At 63.6% G+C, this 22,398-nt stretch overlaps 1 protein-coding gene across 1 annotated transcript; it reads left to right on the forward strand.

The window, feature by feature from the left end:
* Positions 1 to 988: 988 nt before the first annotated feature.
* PTCH2 (patched 2) lies at positions 989 to 22,020 on the forward strand. Its single transcript, XM_037404740.1, is given in 26 exon segments — positions 989 to 1,058; positions 1,061 to 1,209; positions 1,211 to 1,312; positions 1,629 to 1,821; positions 11,825 to 12,014; positions 12,137 to 12,206; positions 12,439 to 12,530; positions 14,491 to 14,686; positions 14,787 to 14,908; positions 15,271 to 15,418; positions 15,647 to 15,778; positions 15,856 to 16,011; positions 16,135 to 16,227; positions 16,316 to 16,441; positions 16,521 to 16,639; positions 16,761 to 17,166; positions 17,251 to 17,563; positions 17,836 to 17,978; positions 18,068 to 18,248; positions 18,769 to 19,052; positions 19,607 to 19,744; positions 19,894 to 20,036; positions 20,309 to 20,408; positions 20,969 to 21,202; positions 21,372 to 21,785; positions 21,903 to 22,020. Coding segments are annotated over 25 exon segments (4,314 nt in total). The 3' UTR covers positions 21,903 to 22,020.
* The last annotated feature ends 378 nt before the right edge of the window (positions 22,021 to 22,398 follow it).

Consider the following 22,398-nt stretch of genomic DNA (forward strand, 5'->3'; position numbering starts at 1 on the left):
CAGGTGGGGGACACCCCGATTTTGGGGGGATGGTTTGTTTTTGGGAAAAGGCATCGGGGAGGGGGGGCGGGATACCTGGTGCTTTGGGGGAGGGCAACTGCCCCTTGAAGGAAGGATGCTCATATTTTGGGGTGGCTATAGGAGAGATGCGCAGACTCTGGGAGGGGGCTGCCTATCCCTTGGGATGGCTATGGGGTGGCTGCTCAGCTCTTGGGAGGTGGGCGTAGGGGGATATTCTGCCCTTAGGAGGGCTGCCCATCCCTTGGGAAGTGGTTGTGGGAAGATGCCTGGCCCTGGAGGGGATACTGGCCCTTGGGGCAGCTACGAGGGGTCTGTCCAGCACTGGGTGGGGGTCTCTGAGGGGAGTGCCTGGACGAGGGAGGGTAGCTATGAGTGGGTGCCCATCCTCGGGGAGAGGCTATGGGGGGGACATCCTGCCCTTGGGGCCCCCTTGGGAGGGATGTCCATCCCTTGGGGCAGCTCCAGGGGGCTGCCTACCCTTGCGGGGTAGCTGTGGGAGAAGGATGTTCCTTCCTGGGGGTGGCAATGGGGGGGCTGCCCTGATTATGGGGTGCCCGTCCTTGGGGGACAGCTACGGGGGGCCCGCCTACCTTTAAGGGGAGTGCTTACAGGGGGATGCCCAGCCTTGAGGCTGGCTAGGGGGGGCTGCCCTGCTTGCGGGGTGCTCATCCTCGGGGGACAGCTACGGGGGGGCTGCCTACCCTCGGCGGGGTGGCAGCGTGGGGGTGCCCCCCCCTGCGGTGCTGCTGGGCGCGGGGGGGGGGGGGGCGGACACCTGCCCATCCCTGGGGGTGTCTGTAGGGGGGCCGCCGGCGCGGGGCGCGGGGGGTGCCGTTGTCCGCGGGCGGGGCGGGACGCGCTCCCCCCCGCGGCGGGGCCGGGCCGGGCCGTGCGGGGCGGGGGGGCGGTAGGGGGTGCCGCCGTGTGTGGCCGCCGGCGGCGGGCGCGCCGTTGCCTAGCAGCGGCGATGGGCGCTGCCGCGGCGGCGGCGGCCAATGGGAGCGGCGGCGGCGGCGCGGCCCCGGCGCCCCCCGCCCCCGCCTCCCCTTTAGAGGCGCGGCGGGCGGCCGGCGGCACACAGCTCTCCGCACCGGCACCGCGCTGCACCGCCACCGGCCCCGCCACCGGCACCACCGGCCCCGCCGCGCGCATGGGGGCCGCCGCCGCTGCGCTCGGCCCCACATAACGGGGGGTGCCCAGCCCCGCCAGTCGCCCCGCCATGCCGGCCGAGCCCCCCCGCGCCGCGCCGCCGCCGCCGCTCCGCGCTGCCCGCCGCAAGCCGCTGCCCGAGGTAAGAGGCGAGCATCGCCCGCTCCCGCGGGGGGCTCCGAGCCGGGCTGGGGGGGCGCCGAGAGCGCGGAGGAGCCTGCGGGGGTGTGGGGCGGAGGGGGTGTGGGTACCCCCGTGTCCCCCGGCTCGGGCACCCGCTCTCTCCCCGGCCGGGGACCTCTGGCATCGCGGGTGCCGGAGGGGTCCCGGCGCCGCTCCGCAGCCCACGGAGAGCGGCCGCCGCGGGCGTCCCGCCGCGCAGCGGACTCCCCCCCACCCCTCCCCGGGCCAGGGGCTTCCTTCACCCGCTCCCGGTCTGATCCTCGCCCTCTCCCCAGGGCCGGGCCGTGGGCCAGAGGGCTCCGCTGTGGCTGCGGGCCCGCTTTCAGGCGCTGCTCTTCGCCCTGGGCTGCCGGATCCAGCGGCACTGCGGGAAGGTGCTCTTCGTGGGGCTGCTGGTGTTCGGGGCGCTGGCCGTGGGGCTGCGGGTGGCGTCCATCGAGACCGACATCGAGCACCTCTGGGTGGAAGGTAAGCGCGGCCCCGCGGGAGCAGCCCCCCGTGGGCACGGGGGCGCGGGCCGGCTCGCGGGCAGGTGACAGCGCGGGGCGGGGGGACGGTGCCGCCGGCGGGGCCGTGGCCGCCCGCGGCGCGAGGTCCCGTCCGCGCGGGTGCGTGGTGCCGTGTCGCGAAGGGACCCCCCACGCGTGTCCCGCCCGGGGGTCCCCGCCGCCGAGGTGCGGGCGCGTCCCCGCGCGTGCGGTGGGGCGGGTGCGTGGCGGCGGCGGGCGCGTGTCCCCGCGCGCGCGTGGGCACCCCCTTCCCCGCGGGCAGCGCCCCCGGGGGCGGCCGCAGCCCCGCAGCGCGGCGGGGCCGGTGCCGGTGCCGGCCGGGAGCCCTGCCCGGAGGGGACGCGGCGGCGGGCAGGGTCAGGCGGGAGCAAATCCCCGTTTCCGAGTGGAAGCGGCTGATCCCCCTCCTTTGTTATTAATAACTCCGGCGTGGATTTTCTCTCCCCTCTCCCTGCAGCTCTGCTTCCCGGCGCTGGGATTTACTTTCCCTGCGCTTCCCTCCTACTTTGGGGGTCCGGGGGAGGGGGGGGGGGCAGCGCCTCGCATGGCGCCCCCGCTCCCCATCCCTGCCAGGCGCGGGCCGGGGGGGCTCTGGCAGCCTGGGGTCCCCGGCGGGGTGCTGTGCAGGGGCAGATGTTGCTCAGCGGAGGGGTGTCAGCCATCTTTGTGCGGGAGCGCTGCCTCCTCCCCCACGCCCCGCTCCCTGTGTGGTCCTCAGCTACTCTTGGATTTGGTTCAACAATAGAAGCAACTTTGCTCTCCCACCCCCTTTTTTTTTTATTAAAAAAAAAAAAAAAGCCCTGCTCTCACACAGATGCATGCACGCACCCCTGCCCAGGAATGCCTGGCTCTCCCACCTGCTCCCCACTCCTGAGGAGTGTTCGTGTGTGTTGTGTCCCGTCCCCCCATCTTGTCTCCATCACCCCTTTCCTCTGCAACACGTAGCAGAGAAATCCAGTGATACCTCCTGGTCCGGCCGGCGCCTAAGTGGTGGCTGCTGGAGGAGGGACGTGCTTCTTCCGTGGTTCCTTTGCTCCGGGTCGCGGCTCCAGCTCCATTGGATTTTTATTGTGCTTTTGGGGTTGCAAGGAGTCTGTGTTTTGTGCAACCACGGCCGGAGCCAGGGAAGCGGCTGTGGTTGTTCCTGTTGGGGGGGGGGGAATGGGACTTGCAACGCATCAGGGTGGAGAGTAGGGTGGGGATGTGGCTGAGCCTGGGGATGGCTGGAAGTGCCCAGAAACCCAGCTTTTCTTGCGCGCATGCTTTGCGCCCCACCATGCTTCCCTGCCTGTGTGGGTACAGCCAGGAGGGACTGTGCCTGCTCTTGGGGCACATTTCCCCTGCACTGTGGTATGGGTGTCAGGGGGCCTCTCTGAGGAGCCGCCTCTTTCTCATGACTGGGGCACCTTTGGAGCTGGATTTTTTTTTATTATTTATTTATTTTTACACCATAGTGAAAAACTGCTAACCCTGGGGTGTCCTATCCCTTCCTGGGCAGTGGGTGCGCTTGGGTCGGCACACAGCTCCTGCCCTGGATTTGTAGTGCTTGGGGTGGGGGTGGTGTGCAGTGCTGGGGGTGCTCTGTGGGGTGCTGCTCGGGACCCCTCTTGGTCTTCCTGGGAGGGCTTTTCCTCCAGGAGTGTGCATTTGGGGCAGACCCTTCCGTGCCTTGCTCCTGGGTGGCACGGCCCCAGCGTGCTCAGGGAGGCTGTCCTCAGGCATTGGCACTACGTGCGACCACCAAGGATGATGTGGCTGGTGTGGCTGTAGTCCTGCAGGGTCCCTGATGGGCATGCGTGAGCCAGGGTGTGGAAGAAAGGTTTGCAGTGGCTCTTTCAGTCTTGTGTATCAGCTGTGGGACTGCTTCCCTTCCCCATAACATCTATGGGTCCTTGCCTCTCTGCTGGCCTCGGCGTCTGCCTTTTCTGGTGTGATCAAAGCATCCCCTGGTGTCCTCAGGTGTAGCCAGCCCTTCCTGATCTCTGGACCCTGTCCTGCTGGTGTGGAGATGTGCATTACTGGGAGGCAGGAGGGCTTGGGCTGCCCCTGGGGAGCGGAACACAATTTCCCAGACTGTGTGGCTGGATCCTGAGCACTTTAAACTGCATCGGGATTTTCTCAGCCACTGCTTCTTCCCATCCCTGGGTGTGCAGGGGCAGATGTTGCTCAGGCTCCCTCTGCAGCAAGCCTGACATTTCTGTGCCAGGTCAAGGCAGTGCTGCTGGTGCCCCATCAGCCTGGCCCCAAAGCTTTGAGATCCCCAGAGTGCCAGGTGATCCCAGCTCCTTGCCTCTCTGCATATGTAAGGAGATGTTTGCAGGAGCAGGGTCTGTCCCAGCCCCGAGGCAGCACCGTGGGGTGTCTTGAGGGGCAGGGTGTGTGTGCAGGGAGTCCTGGTCCCATTGTCCTAGGCCAGCAGGTTCCAGCTCAGAGGCAGGGTGGTTGAGGGTCCAGGAAGCCTCTGATGACGCCCTGCAACGGTCTGTACCTGATCACCTGCCTCTGCCTAGCCAGGCCGAGGGATGTGGGTTGGTGATGTTCCAACACAAACCACCTCACCCAGGTGAGGTCCCAACCCCACGGGAGTGGAGCGTGACCCTGTACCAGGCTGCCCCTGCTGGCTCAGCCCCCTGGGAGCTGGTGGGCAAGGGAGGGACGGGAGCTGCTTTCCATGGAGGCACCCACCCCAACGCCACCCCAAAAGGGGGACAGGGTGGGCAGCCCTGCTTTGGCCCCATGGCTGGGGTCAGCGTTGGGGCCATGCTGGTGGCATGTCCCCCTGAGCCTGGGCTGTGACCCTGGCTGCCATGGGAAAGCACAAACTCCCATGTCCCAGTTTGGGGGTGTAATCCTCAGCCTTGCAGACTGGGGGCTGGCTGGGGAGTGCTTGTGGTCTCCTGGGGTTGTGCCTGACCCACATCCCTGTTAGGGAGATGGAAGGAGACTGTGTCACCCCATAAATTGGACTCGACTGTGGAAATGTTCAATTAGGCTCCTCCGAAGCAATTAGCCACTCGGAGGCTTTGAAATCCTGGCTAGCGGCGAGTGTTGAGTTACCTCTAGACACCTGGCAGCTGTTCCCGGCTCTCCCAGGGAGTCTGTAGGGCCAAGGGGCCGGGGTGGCGAGCTCCGGGCAGGCAGAGCCCTGGGTGGTGAATGGGTCTGCCTGATTTATAGTGCTGAGGGCTGGTTCAAAGGAAGGCCGGGTTAATTCCTAACCGGAACAGCCGAGCACCCCGCGCAGCCGTTGCACTCTCAAAGAGCTGCCGAGTCTCCTCGGAGAAGACCCTGTCCCTTTCCTGGAGGGGGTCAGGGACACCCCAAATATGCTGGTGGGATGAAATGGGCTGTGTGGTATGGGGGTGAGGGGAATTTGTTGCCTTGTTCCCAACTTGGGGCATGAAGCCAAGACACCCCCAATCCCCTTGGCAATAGCTTTTGCCTTTCCTTGACCTCTGCAACAGGACTTGGCACAGGGCACCCCCTCCCCAGCACCCAGGGCAGGGTTGGGGCGCAGCCTGGGGCTCCCCTTGTGGCAGGGGCAAGCAGGAGAAGGGACCCTGGCTGGCTCCGTCTTTGCAGAGATAGGGGTGTCAGGGATGGGATAGGCACAACAGAAAGCCAAGGATGGGGATTGAACGCCCTCCCCACCCTGCCTGCGTCCTGGGGAGACCATCTGTGTGGCCATTCTTCCCAGCCCCTGTCCCCACGGTGCCTGGTGGGACCCACGGAGTGGGGTGTGTGTGGGGCAGCAGTTGTGGAGGGGAGTGGGGTACTGTGGCCATTCCTGGGTGGGCATGGAGAGAGGTGGGTGGTCTCGTTGCTACTGGCAGGTGGGTTTTGTGGGCGAGATGTTGGCGTGGGGGGCAGAGAAAGGAGCAGGCGAAGCCAGGGTGCAGGGCAGGGGGGCTACGTGGGGCTGGTGCCAGCAGCGTGGGGGCTCTAACGGCAGCTTGCCCTTGCAGCTGGGGCAGTGAGATGCCCACTGGGATCTGGCCTCGTGCCCGAGGGATGGCTTCTGGGCTGCCATGTCCCCACTCCATCCCCAGATGGGCATCCTGTGGGGATGGGGTCCCCACTTCTCTTGGGGCATGGTGACACAGGTATCAACCCATGGGGACAGAAGGGGCAGCCCAGGCTCCCTGAGCCCCCCTCCTGCCTGGCCTGATGAGATTTTTCCTTTGGGACCCTGCAGTCCTCTCTGTTTGCAGGGTCTGGGTATCCTTGGGGACCCTGTGATTCCATCCTTGGGGGCTCAGGGGAGTGAGGGGCAGCTGGGGTGCTGCTGCCATGAAGTGCCGAGGTCCCTGTTATCCCAAAAACCTGCCTGCCTGGCTCTGCAGTCTGCTCTAAAGCACATTCTCCCTCCCAGCCCCAGCTGGCTCTGGAAGGACCTTTCTTCTTGGGGGGGCTCACCCAGAAGCCCCCCACCCGCCCAAGTATGAGGTGCAGGCAGTTTGCCTTCATGTATCTTTGGGAGGCGAGTGCAAAAACCTCTTGCTTTTCCTTTTTCCCTTCCTTGACAGCTCAGTCAGCTTTTTCAGGCTGGAAAATTTTGCTAATTAACCCAAAGAGACTGGGAGACTCTTTACAGATGGCTGTGGCTTATCTGCCCCTATCCATTTTGCTTTGCTTTTCAACTTATATGTTGTTTTTTTTGTATTTCCTAGAAAGTGGGGATTTTGTGTTTTGGTGGGGGTTTTGTGTGTGTGTGTGTTTTTTGTTTTTTTTTTTTAACTTAGACATATCCATGGACTTAGGGAGGGGGGCTCTTTTTTTGCGTTTTAAATGTTATTTGGCGGCTGGGAGGGGGCAGCGCCAGGGCCCGAGAAGAGGGTTTTATTATCTGCCTCTCCCTCGGGCCTGGAAAAGTGGTCTGAGTTCAAAAAATTCATTTCTTGCCTGAATGAAGCCAGCAATGTGGAAAAATTTCACCATTCAGAGGGGGATGAATGTATGTTTCAACCACACATTAAGTGACATTAGCAAGCAGTGGAGTGCCTAATGTGGCCATTTTTCACAGCAGCCAACAGAGGGGGTGATTAGCATAATTAGTACAGGCAGCCCTATACATATGGAAATGGCAAATGCCTAAATGCCAACACCAGTGGAAATTTATGTCAATGCTGACAGGAGTCTTAGCGGTGAATAGTTCCCAACTGAATCCCCTCTCCCCCCCTTTTTTTTCCCCCCCTCTTTTTCGGGGGTTGCGCTGTCCCCTCGGTGCCGGCCGGGGCGGTGCGAGCCCCCGGCTGCCCCCCTCCCTGCGCTGGGAACCGCCACCCCGCGATTTGGGGTAATAAAGACATTAATTTAGCTTTGCTGTTAAACAAAAGGGGTTTGGCTGTGGAGCTGGCCCCAAACGGGCCCTTTCAGCCCCTCTGCTGCTGGCTTTTTAAAGGCAGCCCCCTCTTCTGCCACCCCTCTTGACTTAGCCGGGTGGTGGGAGCCCCTTTGGTGGGGCTGGGTTTGGTGGGAGCTGGAGGCACTGGGCCAGCAGCGAGCCCTCAGTCATCCTTCGCGCTTCTGGGGACACCCATCTGCCACCCACCTACCCCCACCCCCCCTCCCCTTCCCCGGGGCCGGCCCTGCGCCGTGGGGTGAATGGGGCCGGGAGGACTTGTTTTGACAGGACGGGGCTGCGGGGCTTTTGGCGAGGCTGGTGGTAGCGGCCAGGACAGGTAAAAATGGCTCTTTCAGCGTGCCCTGGGCGAGACTTCCTCCGGAGCAGCATGGGTCCTTTCACTGCCTCCCTAATCCAGCTAATCCGCCCCACAACACTTTGAAGGTGGCCTCTGGCTTGCGCGCTGCTCAGCACGGGGAAGCGGCCAGCCGAGGGATGCTCGGGGCGGTGCCTTGGGACCCCCTCCTGTTGAGATGCAGGAGGGTATACGGGATGCAGGATGGTGCTGGCATCTCCCCAGTGCCCCGGGATGCAGGATGGTGCTGGCATCTCCCCGATGCCCCTGGGAGCTTTAATCGCCCAGGAGTGGGCATATCTGCCAGTGGGATGCACTTGGTCTGTGCTGTGGGATGGCTTGACAGTCCAGTGTGTGCCCCTTGTTGTGGTGGTGGGGTGCTGCAGAAGGGGGGATCCCTGTGGGGGATGGCTTTTTCCAGGGGATCTCAGCATGACCTTCCCCCCCCCTCCCAGCTGTGGACTTGAGTCAGGGTTTCTAGCCCTGGCATTAGGATGTTGTGGTGTGGAAAAGGGGCAGCTCCCCAGGGAACACCACCACCCCCTTACTGCCCACAGCTTTTCACTTGCCAGGGGACATGGCTGGAGCTGGTTCAGGGTTGCAGGATACCCTGTGGACCAGCTGAATCTGGGACTTGCCACATCCCATAGCCCTGTTACACCAGGCAGGAGGACAGGGCCTGATTATTTTTAATTTTTTAGAGGCCAGGTGAGGATGTTTACCCAGGCATGCTCCCTCCCAGGTCACCCAAGCACTGGTGACAGCTGCTGGCAGTGCCTGGGTCCCATCTGCAGAGCAGTGGTACTGCTGTTGACCACAGCCTCCACCTGCCCTGGGGATACAGAGTGGTCCTTGCAACAGGATGCATCTGCTAGGAGGGACACTGGTGCCTCTCCATGGCCCCCAGTACCTCTCATGGCCCTCCTTTGCCCTTGCCAGGCAGGGAGGGCTTGGTGTGGGGCTGGCAGCCTGCCCTGACCCACTGCCCTCCCTGTGTCACCCGGGCATGCTGCCCCGGTGTGCTCAGCCTGCTGCCCCCCACCTGTGGGAGCTTGGAGACAGGGCTCTTGTGGGGTTTGCCCCCCTCCTGCCCTGGCTGAGCATGGTGGAATGTCAGGGTGGCTTGTGTGGTGGTGACCCCTGTGCTGGGGGGCTTGCAGCTGCACTGGGGCAGCAGGACCTGGCATGGGCTGCTCTGACCCCAAACCCTCTGAGCTGGAGCGGGGGGTGCTGTCTGCCCCGGGGAGATGTGGGGTGAGCTTGGATCAGATCCCTTCCTATGCAAGGGGGAAATGCAGGGGCTAGGGCTCCGTCTTGGCTAGGAGCAGCAGCAACCCTGTCCCTCCCCCACCCCAGCCTGGGGCTGGGCGGGGGGTGGGGGCATGCTGGCGCTGGGCAGCGGGTGAAGCAGCTCTGGCACCCACCAGGACAACCAAGGGCACAAGCTGGTCCCACTGGGTGAGGGTGAGCTGGTTGCAGTGCCGGGGCTGTGGCTGTGGGTCCTGTGCCAGAAGGGTTTGGGGAGTGGTGGTGGGGGGTGGGGGGGTGGCTCAGGCAGGGTGGCCGGGAAGGGGGCAGGGAGGCTCCCGCCCTGCTCTGTAATTTTGTGGCGGATGCTGCAATTACGGGGAGTGCTCCCCCGGCATGGCCGGGGGGGGGAAGCTGCACACACAGCTGCCCTTGCTGCCAGGGTCCCCATCCCCACCCTGGCACCCATGCCTTCCCCACTGGGGCACGGTGGGAGCCTGCTCTGCACGCTGGCTGTTTGGCCTGTGGGTGGGCTGGGGTCTTATCCACCCTCTAGCCCACACGGTTGTGGGACTGCACCCCATGACCCCCCAGCCAGTGGTACCCAGAAGTGGTACCCACCCCTGGGAGGATGCTCACGCAAGGCACTGCTGCCTCCAGGGACTGTCCTGCCCCCAGTCCCCACTGTGGTGTTTTGGGGGGCATGGGGGTCAGTTTGCCCAGTGGGGGGGTCCAGGGGGGGGTGAAGCCAAACCGCGCCGGGGAGCAGAGTGGGCTGTTAATAAGCAGGACCGGAGCGCCTGATTGGAACCAGAGGGCCCTTTGCATGAAAAAGCCAAGGGCTCCCTTTGTTAATTGGAATTAAAAAAAAAAAAAAAAAAATTACATACAGTTCCTCATTAACGTACTCATTGTTGGTATTGGGGTGCCCCCCCCAGCCCCTTCCCTGGGCTGGGGGGCTGCGTGCAGCGTGGGGTGTCTCGCCCCGCTCCCAGGCTGGCCGGCCGGCGGGTGCGCACCCGTTTGAAGTGTCCTTGGCAGCCCTGTGTGTGCTGCCTTGTCTTTTCATGTTGCTCTTTGGTTAATTAGGGTGTTGGAATTTGAGGCTTCCTCATGGCCTTTGAAGCTTGCTGACGGCTTGCAGTGCCCTGTTCCAAATTAACACTAATTACAAGGGACGGCTTTTTATTTTCTCTTCCCCCCCCCCCCCTTTAATTTTTTGAGGGGCTCCCCCCAGCCCCTCCCTCCATGCTTGCAGATGTGTGGCTCCTCCTGTGGCCGTGCTGGGTGGAGATGCCCGTGGGGTGCAGCAGGATGTGTCCCCTGGGAGCGGTGGCGATGCTGAGCACCCTCCCATCGCTGTGTCCCACCACCCACCCGGGTTCCGCGTGGGTGGCGCAGCTGAGATCAGAGCAGCTCGGTACACCTCCTGCCTGACCTCCCAGCCTGCCAGGAAGGGGATGGGGTGTCCCATTCCCTCCCACTGTGACACCCACCCTCCCTGTGTCCTCGTCCCCTCGCCCCAGGCGCTGCCATCCCCTCTGACACACACACAAAGGCCGTGGCAGTGTCGTTCCCCCCCCCCCCCTTCCCAGCCCTGGCACAACCTCCACCCCAACTGGCATCTGATGGACACCAGCTGCTCCCCAGCCCAGCCAGGAACAATAAAGACGCTTCCCCTCCCGGTTCCCAAAAAGCAGGGGGGGGAAAAAAAAAAAAGCCAAAAAAACACCAAACCATATAATAAGTCATTAAAAGGGAAGATTCTGCTCCTTATTTGTGGTCTCGCTCCGGCCTCCTCGGCGCTGGCAGGGGGCCAGGCCCGCCGGGGCCCCCGCCTCTTGCTGAGGGAGCATCCCGGTGCGGATGAATCCTGACACCCCCCACCACCGCTTCCCCAGCACCCGGGGCTGGGCAGGAGCCAGCCTTCCCCTTGCCAGCAGCACTGCCTTGGGATGTGCCCCGATGCCAGGCACCCTGGGGTGTCCCTGGTGGGTGGTGCTGGGGTGGGGGCTACATGCAGCATCCCTTGCCCTGGGCAGGGACTTGGGAGCAGGGTGGCTGGGTGTTGCACTTGGTGTCTCGAGATCGGCTTCCCACCCTCCTCGGGGGGGGGTGTGTCTGTCCCCCTTTGCTGTGCCAGGAGGGATGGGAGCCCCTCGTTCAGCGGGGATGGGGCTGGCTGTCCCTGCGATGGCGCTCTGCCGTGCAAAAGGCCACGCAGGGTTTGATCTCGGCCCTGCTGCGCTGGCCGGGAGGGGATTTCTCTTCTGCGCTGAGGTGGCTGCAAATGGAGTTGGCGGCTTCTCCCGGAAACCTTGGCCCTGCCGCGCTGCGCTGGGAGCCTTCCTGCTGCCATTGGGGATGGCTCCCAGCGCCTCGGTGAGAGGAGAGGGGTCCTACGGAGTTCCCCAGTGCTGTGCCCCTCCCCTGTCCCCAAACCCCTCATAGGGCACTCTGCACTGTTGGGGACTTGGGGGTGTCCACCCCTCCCCACAGCCAAAACGCTGCCCACCCTGGGGTGCCAGGGAGTAGCTTGGCAGGGATGGGGAGCGGTGTCCCCAGTTCTGCTTGCTGCATCAGGAGCTGGTTGTATTGGGCATCTGCAGCACACGCCACAGCACACAGGTGGGAGCAGGGCAGGATGTGTCCCATCTGCTTCATCAGCTGTCGGTCTGCAGGGTTCTTCCAGGGAAAGTAAAGCCAATGGGCCTCTCTGGGGCTGGAAATGCCTGTGCTGGTGGGAGGGGGGTGCCTGGTCCGGTGTGGGCTGGGGTGCTCCTTGCTTGGGTGCGCTGGGTGCAAGTGCCCAGAGGATGCAGCTGTTGCAGAACCCCATTGCAAGAAGCGCGCCCCCCCCGCTCCGATCCAGATTCATGTGGCACCATCTGATGCTGTGGGGCCTTGATCCAGCCCATCCCCTTCCCTGGGCATCCTGATGGGCAGGACAGGGTGGTGTAACGGGGGCTCTACCAGCCTTCGCACAGACAGGGCACATTGTGGTCCCCTCCGCAGCGGGCAGCCGGGTGAGCCAGGAGCTGCGCTACACCAAGGAGAAGCTGGGTGAGGAGTCTGTCTACACCTCCCAGATGTTGATCCAGACCCCGAAGAGGGAGGGGGAGAACATCCTGACGCAGGAGGCCCTGCAGCTCCACCTCGAGGCGGCCCTGGCCGCCAGCAAAGTCCAAGTCTCGCTGTACGGAAAGTGAGTCCGACTCCGGACAGGGTGGGATGGGGACCCCCGCTGTGTCCTGCATGTCCCCCCACCCTTTGCTGTGTCTCCTGTGGGATGATGCTCATCCTCATCTCCTCCTCCTGCCTTTCCAGATCGTGGGATTTGAACAAGATCTGCTACAAGTCGGGTGTCCCCATCATTGAGAATGGCATGATCGAGAGGGTGAGTGCTGGGCACGGTGTGGCCCCCAGGGAGTCCCCCCACAGGCAGTCGGTCCCTCAACAAATGGGCAGGTGGGTCGTGGTGGGAATGGGGCTTGCCAGCCCCAGGCGCTGCAATGGCACGGCCAGCTCCGTGCGGGAGGGCACAGGTCTGGGCAGCCCAGCAGGGCTGGGAGGGAGCAGGGAGGGCCTGATCCATCCCTGCTGACCCCTCGCATCTCCTCCTCCCACAGATGATAGAGAAGCTGTTCCCCTGCGTGATCCTGACGCCCCTGGACTGCTTCTGGGAAGGTGCCAAGCTGCAGGGAGGCTCAGCCTACCTCCCGTGAGTGCAGGGGGCTGTGCTGGGGTGTGGGGGGCCACGGATGGGAGCAGGGACCGGGGGCGCACTGCCGAGGGGCTGTGCTTGACGTTCCTATGCAGCTTGGCCCAGCCACCCCAAGGTCCCTCGGTGCTGCTGCTTGTCCTGCTGGGCCCTGGGATGGTCCCATCACCATCACTCGTCCTGATGGGTCAACACCTTGGAGACAGGTCCCTGGCCTCATCCGCCTGGCTTCGGTGGCACTGGCAGGGCTGCACGGCCGCAGGGGTTCTGCAGCCCCTGGGTAGGAGCTGCCCATCCCGGCTGTTCCACACTGCACACCAGGGACGGGGACACAGGGGCCGAGGCTGTGCCGCAGGCAGGTCCCTGGGGGCTGCTCCCTGCCCCCAGCGCTTTGTGGGTGCCACGGTAGCGAGGAGGCACCCAAGCTCCTGAGCTGTGCCCAGGGACACACAGGGCACAGAGTCCCCGGAGTGGGTGGTGGGTGACTCCCATCCAGCTCCCCACACCGCAGTGGTGGAGCTGGGGACCCGGGCTGGGCAGGGGGAGCCTCCCCCCCCCCCACATTCCTTCTGTTTACGCGTGTGTTCGTCCGGGAGAGCCGGGGAGGCTTGTGCATTGTCAGCAAACGCAGCCCTGTGCTTTCTCATGCTAATGCTGCTCTGAAAGCTGCCCCTTGCCAAACAGATGAAATAGTGGCCTTATTCAGGCTGCTGCTGGATGGGAGGAGGGGGAAGGGGCCGCAGCATCCCCAGCCAGGACTGGGGGACTGGCTTTGCCCCCCCAAGATCTCAGGTTCCCCCCAGCCCAGCCGGGGGAGCAGCCAGGAGCCGGAGCGAGCAGCGCCAGGGTGGCCACGTCCAGCAGGATGCTGGTGGCATCATCTGCCCGGGTGGGCAGCATCCTGGTGCTGGAGTATGTGGCAGGCAGGGTGGCACCCGCAGTAGCGGTGGGACTCATCTCGCAGCCGGCCGAGCGGGTGCCCAGGTGGGCACCCCGGCTGAGCACCAGCCAGCCCATGGGGACTCGTCCCCCTTTTTAACGCCTAGGGGTGAGCGGGGCGGGAGCTGGGAGAACAAAGAGCAGCAATCTATGGAAAGACAAAAGGATTTGCCCTGGCTCAGTGAAGCAAGCGAAAGCAGATAAAAGGGGCTCTCTTTGGAAGCAGCAGCAGCTCCGGTTGGTATGTGGGAATCTCGAGCGGCCGGCTCCGGCCCAGCCAGCCTTCATGAATTATTAGGCTGCATTTCTCCCCAGAGCCCACACTTGCTTGGGGCTTTTTCTTCCCCTCTTTGGAGCGCTGGGCTGGGTTATTGGCTTTTTTGTGTGTCCTTTCTGTCTTAAAAAAGAAGCCGAGTGAGGCTGGGAGCTGCCCCCCAGCACCCCGGACTGGGATGGAGGGAGCAGAGCATCCACAGGCAATGGAAAAGCTTCTTTTCCCTGTTACCCAAGTCCCACGGGGTCCCACTGGACCTCCAAGGACCTGGTCTGTGCCCGGCTCTCAGCACCATCCTGAGCCTCCGGAGCCTTTGCTGAGCCCCAAAACCTCCAGCCTGAGGCGAGATGGCAGGAGGGGCTGGAAGGGATACCTGGAGCCCCCTTGCCTGCCTGCTCCCCTCTATCAAGATGTTAGCCTGCGGGCAGTAATCGGCCTGACTGCTTGCACAAAGCGGGGCCAGGCAGCGGGGCCAGCTCCCCCCGCTTTGTCCCAGCCTAACAGGATCAGGCACGCTACTTGACTCGGGGCAGTGTTGACTCGGCACGGCTTGCTGCGCTGTGCAGGGCACGGGGGATGCCGCAGGTGGCCCCCGGAGGGGGTAGGGGATGCACTGGGAACTGATGCTGCTCCTCTGCATCCTTGTACCCTGCCTTCAAGGGTACCCATGGGATGAGATGGCAGTGGTGGTGGTATCACGTGTAGGTTTTGGCATGCCTCGTCACCCCAGTCCTGCTCTCTCCCCAGGGGCCGCCCGGACATCCAGTGGAGCAACCTGGACCCTCTGCAGCTGATGGAGGAGCTGGGGCAGTTCACATCCCTGGAAGGCTTCAAAGAGCTGCTAGACAAGGCAGAGGTGGGGCAGGCTTACATGGAGCGGCCCTGCCTGGATCCCCAGGACCCCCAGTGCCCCCCGAGTGCCCCCAACAAGCAGAGTCAGCAGGTGGGTCACAGCCCGTGGGGACCAGGGGGTGTGTGGGAGCTCGCTGCTTTCCTGCCTGCCCCACAGTCCTGCATCCCTGACACCTCCCTTTTACCCACAGAGCCCTGACATCCCAGCCGAGCTTTCGGGGGGCTGCCATGGCTTCTCCAGGAAGTTCATGCGCTGGCAGCAGGAGCTGATTTTAGGTGGCACGACCAAAGACTCCCAGGGCAAGCTGCTACGGTGAGAGCCACTGTGGTGTGGGTACCCCAGGCATGGCACAGGGGCCCAGCTGTAGCACTCACCCCTCGGACAGTTTGGGGCAGGATTCCCTTGTCCTCTTCCTTATCTGGTGCCCATGGGAACCTGCCCTGGCTGCAAGAGGGGCTGTGGGGCTGTCTGGGAGGTAGTGTGAGGCTGGCTAGTGTATGGGGCTGGCAAGCAGGGCATTGCTTCAGAGCAAGGTGGGGGATGGAGGGAGGGATGCCTGAATCCTCTCCTGGGTGTCCGCAGTGGGGCTGGGAGCCGTGGGGTGGGGGACGGACCCATTCCTGCATCCCGGGGCACTGCAGCCGGTCCCAGCGAGATGCATGCCTGTCCCCCAGCGCCGAGGCCCTGCAGACCATGTTCCTCCTCATGAGCCCTCGGCAGCTCTTCGAGCACTTCAAAGATGACTACGAAATCCATGACATCAGCTGGAGCGAGGAGAAGGCGGGAGCCATCCTGGAGGCCTGGCAGAGGAAATTCGTGGAGGTGGGCACCGGGAACAGCCCCTGCATGGGGCTGGGCAGGGATGAACCTGTATGTGGCATACCCCCACACGCAGGTTTTCATGTGGCCATGAGTCCTGGCACCATTCTCTTGTAGTCTGGTGGGTCCCATGGGACCGTTGGTGGTGGTGGTGATACCCTGGGTGGCTTGGGAAGGGGTGTACCAGGGAGTGTGGGAGGTGACTCCTCTAACGGGGTGCACCTCTGGCAGCTGGCACAGAACTCCATCCCGCCCAATGCCACGCAGAGCGTCCATGCTTTCTCCACCACCACGCTCAACGACATCATGAAGTCCTTCTCCGACGTCAGCGCCATCCGGGTGGCTGGGGGCTACCTCCTCATGGTGTGTGTGCACCCACCCCACCCCCCACACCCCCTCTGTCCCCTCCCCATCCCCACTAACCCGCTGTGCTCTTCCAGCTGGCCTATGCCTGTGTCACCATGCTGCGGTGGGACTGCTCCAAGTCCCAAGGGGCTGTTGGCCTGGCTGGGGTCCTGCTTGTGGCTCTGTCAGTGGCCTCTGGCCTGGGGCTTTGCTCACTGCTGGGCATCTCCTTCAATGCAGCCACCACCCAGGTATGTGCTGGGGGAAAAGCTGGGTACTGCAGGGCTGGTGGGACCCTGGGGGCTGCAGGATGGTCAGTCCCCTCCCAGGTGGTGGCCATGTGCCCTCCACTGACACCGGCTGCTCTCTGGCAGGTCCTGCCCTTCCTGGCCCTTGGCATCGGTGTGGATGACATGTTCCTCTTGGCTCATGCCTTCACCGAGACCAGCCAGCACATTCCCTTCAAGGCGAGTGCCCAGCCCTGCCTGGGGGCTCCCTGGCCCCCTCCCACCTCCCTGTGGCCCCTCTTATCACCCCCTCCCTCTGTCCCTGCAGGAGCGGACGGGCGAGTGCTTGAAGCGCACGGGGACCAGCGTGGCTCTCACCTCTGTCAGCAACATGATCGCTTTCTTCATGGCAGCCCTGGTGCCCATCCCTGCCCTGCGTGCCTTCTCCCTCCAGGTAGGGCCAGGGTCCCTGTCCACGGGGAGCAGGAAGGGATGGCCAGACCCCACTCTGACATGTCCCCCTGTGCCCGCAGGCTGCAGTGGTTGTGGTGTTCAATTTCGCCATGGTGCTGTTTGTCTTTCCTGCTATCCTGAGCCTGGACCTCCACCGCCGGGAGAAACGCCGGCTTGACATCCTCTGCTGCTTCTACAGGTACCAGTGCCAGGCTGACGGGGATGGGGCTGACCCCGTGGGTCCCCCCCGAACGGGGTGACTGCTCCTCTCCCTCAACATCTTCTCATCCTTTTCTCTCTCCTTTCCTCTTTCCCCACAGCCCTTGCTCCTCGCGGGTCATCCAGATCCAACCCCAGGAGCTTGCCGATGCTAATGACAACCATGCCTGCCACCCGTCCCCTTATGGGCACCCCGGTGTGGCCACCAGCACCCAGATTACCACCACTGTGCAAGCCTTCACCCGGTGTGACCCCTCAGGCCACCATGTCGTCACCGTCCTGCCACCCACCTCCCAGGTGTGCACCTCGCCCGCCGTCCTCCTGCCCCCCACGGACCCCCTGGGCTCGCAGGTCTTCACCCCGTCCAGCTCCACCCGGGACCTACTGGCCCAGCTGGATGAAGCCAAGGGTGGGAGGGAGTGTGTCCCCCTGCCCTTCTGCCGCTGGAGCCTGGCTGACTTTGCCCGGGAGAAGTACGCCCCGCTCCTCCTGCGGACCCGGACCAAGGTGAGGAGGGGAAAGTCCTGGCAATGCCACCCAAAGTGGGCCGGTGGCACAGGACCCTGCCTGACCCCCCTGCTGTCCCCACAGGCGGTGGTGGTGGTGCTCTTCCTGGCGCTGCTGGGGCTGAGCCTCTACGGCACCACCATGGTGCACGATGGGCTCTATCTGACGGACATCGTGCCACGGGACACCAAGGCGCATGCCTTCATCTCAGCCCAGTTCAAGTACTTCTCCTTCTACAACATGTTCATCGTCACCAAGGGTGGCTTCCACTACCCAGGTGCCCAAGCCGCCCTGCTCAGCCTGCACCAGGCCTTCAGCACCGTCAAGTATGTGGTGCGGGAGGGCAACCGTGACCTGCCCAAGATGTGGCTCCATTACTTCCAGGACTGGCTGCGAGGTAAGGGATGTCCCTCTTTGCCATGACATCACCTGCCCAGGGACCCCCCCCGCAGCCTGCATACTCCCCACTGGCCTGGGAATGCCTTCCCTCGTGTGTGGCACCCCGGGGAGAGTGGTCCCATGGTGTCCCCAGGGTGCCCAACAATGCCAAGCTGAGCCCTGGGGTTTCTTCATGCCCATCCTGCTGGCACCATGCTCCCCAGGGCACACGGCATGCGGTGTGGGGTGGTGTGCCCCAAGGCATGCTCACCCCCCACAATGTGTCCCCAGGGCTCCAGGCCACCTTCGACAGGGACTGGCAAGCTGGGCGCATCACCCATGACAGCTACCGCAACGGCTCTGAGGATGGGGCGCTGGCATACAAGCTCCTAATCCAGACTGGCAACAAGAAGGAGCCCTTCAACTTCAACCAGGTGCGTGGGGACGGGGCTGGGGCAACTGGGCTGGGGGCAACTCTGTGCCCACCGCCCAGCTCATACCCACTCTGACTCTCTCCCCATAGCTGACCACCCGGCGGCTGGTGGATGAGAATGGCATCATCCCCCCTGACACTTTCTACATCTGCCTGACGGTGTGGGCCAGCAACGACCCTCTGGGCTTCGCTGCCTCCCAGGCCAACTTCTACCCCCCGCCGCCGGAGTGGATCCATGACAAGTACGACACCACGGGCGAGAACCTGCGAAGTGAGTGACGCGATGGCCCCTTCCTGCCCCCTGGCATCCTCCTCCAGAGGACCCCGCTCCCTGCACCTCTCTTGACCTGCAAGCATCCCCCCCGAGAGAAATCCCCCACATCCCTCATCCCGTCAGCATCTTCTGGTAGAGAAACTGCCTTGCTTCCCCGTGCCCCATGCTTGTCCCCTGCACTCCACACCCTGAGCACCCCACTGTGCCCTTAGCACGCAGCAGCACACGCTGCTCCAGCCCATGAATATCTCACCGCAAAGAAGCCCCTCCACTCTGTTTTCCCTCTGCCCCACAAACATGCCCCTGCAGAGAACCCCCTGTTTCCCGTTACCCCCTACCTCACAAGCATCCTGCTGGCAGAGAAATCTTCTCCTTTTTGCCCCCAGCCTGCTCCCCACACGCTGCCCAGCCCTGTGGTGCCCAGACAGCACTCAGGCTGGTGTGGCTGAGGTGCCCCCATGCTGCCTGCGCTCCTGTGCTGCCTGTACCCCCATACTGCCCGTGCTCTCCTCCCTAGTCCCAGCAGCCCAGCCCCTGGAGTTCGCCCAGTTCCCTTTCTACCTGAGCGGGCTGCGTCGCACAGCTGACTTTGTGGAGGCGATCGAGAGCGTGCGGGCCATCTGCCGGGAGGCTGCCCAGCGCCACGGGGTACTGAGCTACCCCAGTGGCTACCCCTTCCTCTTCTGGGAGCAGTACATTGGCCTGCGCCACTGGTTCCTGCTGGCCATCAGCATCCTGCTGGCCTGTACCTTCCTCGTCTGTGCCCTGCTGCTGCTCAACCCCTGGACGGCCGGCATCATCGTGAGTACGCACCCTGATGCATGGGGACGGGGCAGGCAGCTGGCCATGCTGCCCTCTTGGTGCATGGGGACAGGAACATACAGCCCTGCTCCCATCCTGCTGGGTGGTCCTGGGCACCTGCTTTGTGGGGATGGGGTGCTGGGGTGGCCAGGGGCACCCTGGGTGGAAGGGACACCCGTATGGAGGTGGCAGTGGGTGGGACACACCCGTATGGAAAGATCAGGGGCATCGCTGATGAAGGGAACATATGGAGGGGACAGGAGTCTGGGGATATCCATGCAGAGGAGGTTGAAGGGAATACCCATACGGAGGTGACGGTGTGTAGGGGACCCGTATGGAGGGATCAGGGACACCCCTTATGAAAGGAACATGTAGTGAGCATGGAGGGTGAGGGCCACCCCCAAAAATGGGACAGAGGGACAGCCTGAACAGAGGGAAAAGGGGTAATGGGGTGAGGCTGCCCTATATGGAGGGGTAGGATGGGGCATGACAAGTGGAGGGACAGAGGGGACAGCTGGTCAGAGCCACCCCTCACTGACCCCCCCTTGCCCCAGGTCTCCATCCTGGCCATGATGGCAGTGGAGCTGTTTGGCATCATGGGGCTGATGGGCATCAAGCTAAGCGCCATCCCTGTGGTCATCCTCATCGCCTCAGTGGGTATCGGTGTAGAGTTCACTGTCCATGTGGCCCTGGTAAGCACAGGCAGACCCCCTGCCCAGCCTTAGGGCACCCCAGTTCCCACTCCCTGGCACTCTCATCCCCTTGGCCATGTGCCGATGAGTGGCCACGTCATGGATGGCTCATGGGGATAAGCCCCGCGTCACATCCCCATCCCATGCAGGGCTTCCTGACAGCTGTGGGGAGCAAGAACGTGCGCTCAGCTGCAGCACTGGAGCACACCTTTGCCCCCGTGATGGATGGTGCTGTCTCCACACTCCTGGGCGTCCTCATGTTGGCTGGCTCAGAGTTTGACTTCATCATGAGGTGAGCACTGGGCCTGGCGTAAACCAGCCACTTGCTGCACCCCAAAAGCTTTGGTAGCGGAGGCTGCTGAGCATGGCAGCCCCCCTGGCTGGTGGGGGGGAGGTGGGGCAGCTGGCGAGAATGTGTTTTGCTGGGCACATCCACCCCGTCTTGCATGGAGGCTGGGGAGACATGGAGGGGCTAGAGTGTGTGGTGTGGGAAGCTGTGTCTGGGGTGGGACGGGGTTCGTGATGGCTGTGCCTGCTTACCCTCTCTGCCTGTGGCCCACCCAGGTACTTCTTTGCGGTGCTCACCATCCTGACGCTGCTGGGGCTGCTGAATGGGCTGGTGCTACTGCCAGTCCTGCTCTCTGTCATTGGGCCACCCCCTGAGGTACAAGACCCCCCTCCCATCTCTCCCTGTCCCTCCTCAACTCTGTACCCATGTCTCTTCATCCCCCATTGCCCCTCACCCTGTCCCCCCTTCACCCTATACCCACCCTTGCCTTATCCAGTCCAACCTTCCTCATACCCATCTCAGCCCATCCCTCACCCTGTACCATCCCTGCTTTACCCCATCCTGTCTCTACCGCATATCCAACTTGCCCCATACCTGCTTGACCCCATTCCTCACCCCACACTCGACTCCCCCCATCCCTCCCTGACCAATTTGACCCCACGCTTGCTTCACCCTGTATCTCCCTCACCCCACACAGCCCTCACCCCATCCTTGCATCACCCCATGCTCCCTGCTGCCCCCACACTTCTCCATCCCTCTATTCCATATTCTATTCTCCATCCCTCCATCTACTTCCCTATTCCATATTCTATTCTCCATCCCTCCATCCACTTCCCTATTCCATATTCTATTCTCCATCCCTCTATTCCATATTCTATTCTCCATCCCTCCATCCACTTCCCTAGTCCCTCTGACGCTGTCCCCTCTCTCTCCAGGCATCCCCGGCTGATAACGTCCCCCGCCTGCCCCCACCAGAGCCGGTGCCCCCATGCCTGGGCCCTGGGGGGCTGTATGTCCGGCGTGCCCCAGCATGGCCTGCCACCTTCCCTGACCCCTCGGACGCAGATAGCATGGGACCAGGCAGCCCCCGGGGGCCGTTCATTGTGCCCCCAGCCCCGGCACACATCTTGTTGGAGGCCGGCAAGGACCCCAGCTTCCCTCGCATCACCGTGAGTGTCTCTGCCCACCATGGCATCACCAGCTGCCTGGCATCCCCTGGGAGAGGGTCATGGATAAAACTGGGAATGGGGGCTCGTGGGTGCCCTGTGATGCTGCTGGGGTTGCCAAAGGGATGCTCATCGTGGCTGGGGGCCCTCATGCTCCATGTCCCCCCTCCAGGTGCTGAAACCCTACAAGGACAGCCCAGAGGTCCAGGGGAAGAAGGAGGCTCCCGGCCCACAGCCCGCACCGCCCCTGCCCTTCGGGGAGCCGTGCCCCACACCACCCCGAGATTACCCACAGCCCTGCGCACCGGGCGCCCGGCCAGCCCCCGCCACAGCCCTGCCCTCCTACAGCACCCACCTGCAGGGTCCTGCCGGCAGTTACACCACCGTCACTGCCACTGCTTCGGTGACGGTGGCCCTGCACCCCACACTGCCTGGCTCCTACCCCAACTTTGGCCCCGAGGGCTTTGCTGGTGGCGAGCGGGACTGCCTGGAGGAGCCCAGTGTACCCAGCACCAGTGGCACTGCTGGGCCTGACACCTTCGAGATGCAGAGCATGGGACGCAGCGGGGCAGGCACCCGGCGCTAGGTGAGCTTGGGGGCACAGGCACCCTGCCCCGGGGCTTCTGCGTGGCGGCGTGGGGGTGCAGGGTGGGTTTGGAGGGACCCAGCTGACCGCCCCTCCCCCCATTCTCTCACCCCACAGGTTGCTGGCTCCTGGGCAGAGCATCTCCCCAGCGCCCAGCAGGCACAGGAGGGTGCAGAGCAGGGTCGCCCACATCGTGCTGCTAATCGCCGGAGCGGCGGTGCCCCCCCGGTCTCGGCCGAGGGGGACTGGCACCCCCACACCTGCCCCAAAGGGGCTCGGCAGGGCAGGCTGGCACTTCTATGCAAGCTGTGTGCAGGCCACCCTGTGCCTGCACGTCCCTTAGCGGGGGCTGTGCCAATGGTGCTGTGTCCCCTCACCCAGGGTGTGGGGTTTCCCTGCCCCGGGCTTGTTGCCCCCCCCCTCCCCCTCCCCGAAATGGAAGCACTAACCCCTCCTACCCCCCCCCAATCTGTTTCTGGAGCTGCTGGCAAGGCGGGCTTGGTGCCCTACCAGCTCCCCCACTGCGGGGTCTCTGCCTGCTCCCCATCACCTCCTCCTGGGACCCCCAACCCGGGCCACAAGCTGGGGTGCTCCAGTAGGGTGCCCTGATGCC

Source organism: Falco rusticolus, chromosome 11 (assembly GCF_015220075.1).
Source record: "Falco rusticolus isolate bFalRus1 chromosome 11, bFalRus1.pri, whole genome shotgun sequence".
Lineage (NCBI taxonomy): Eukaryota > Metazoa > Chordata > Aves > Falconiformes > Falconidae > Falco > Falco rusticolus.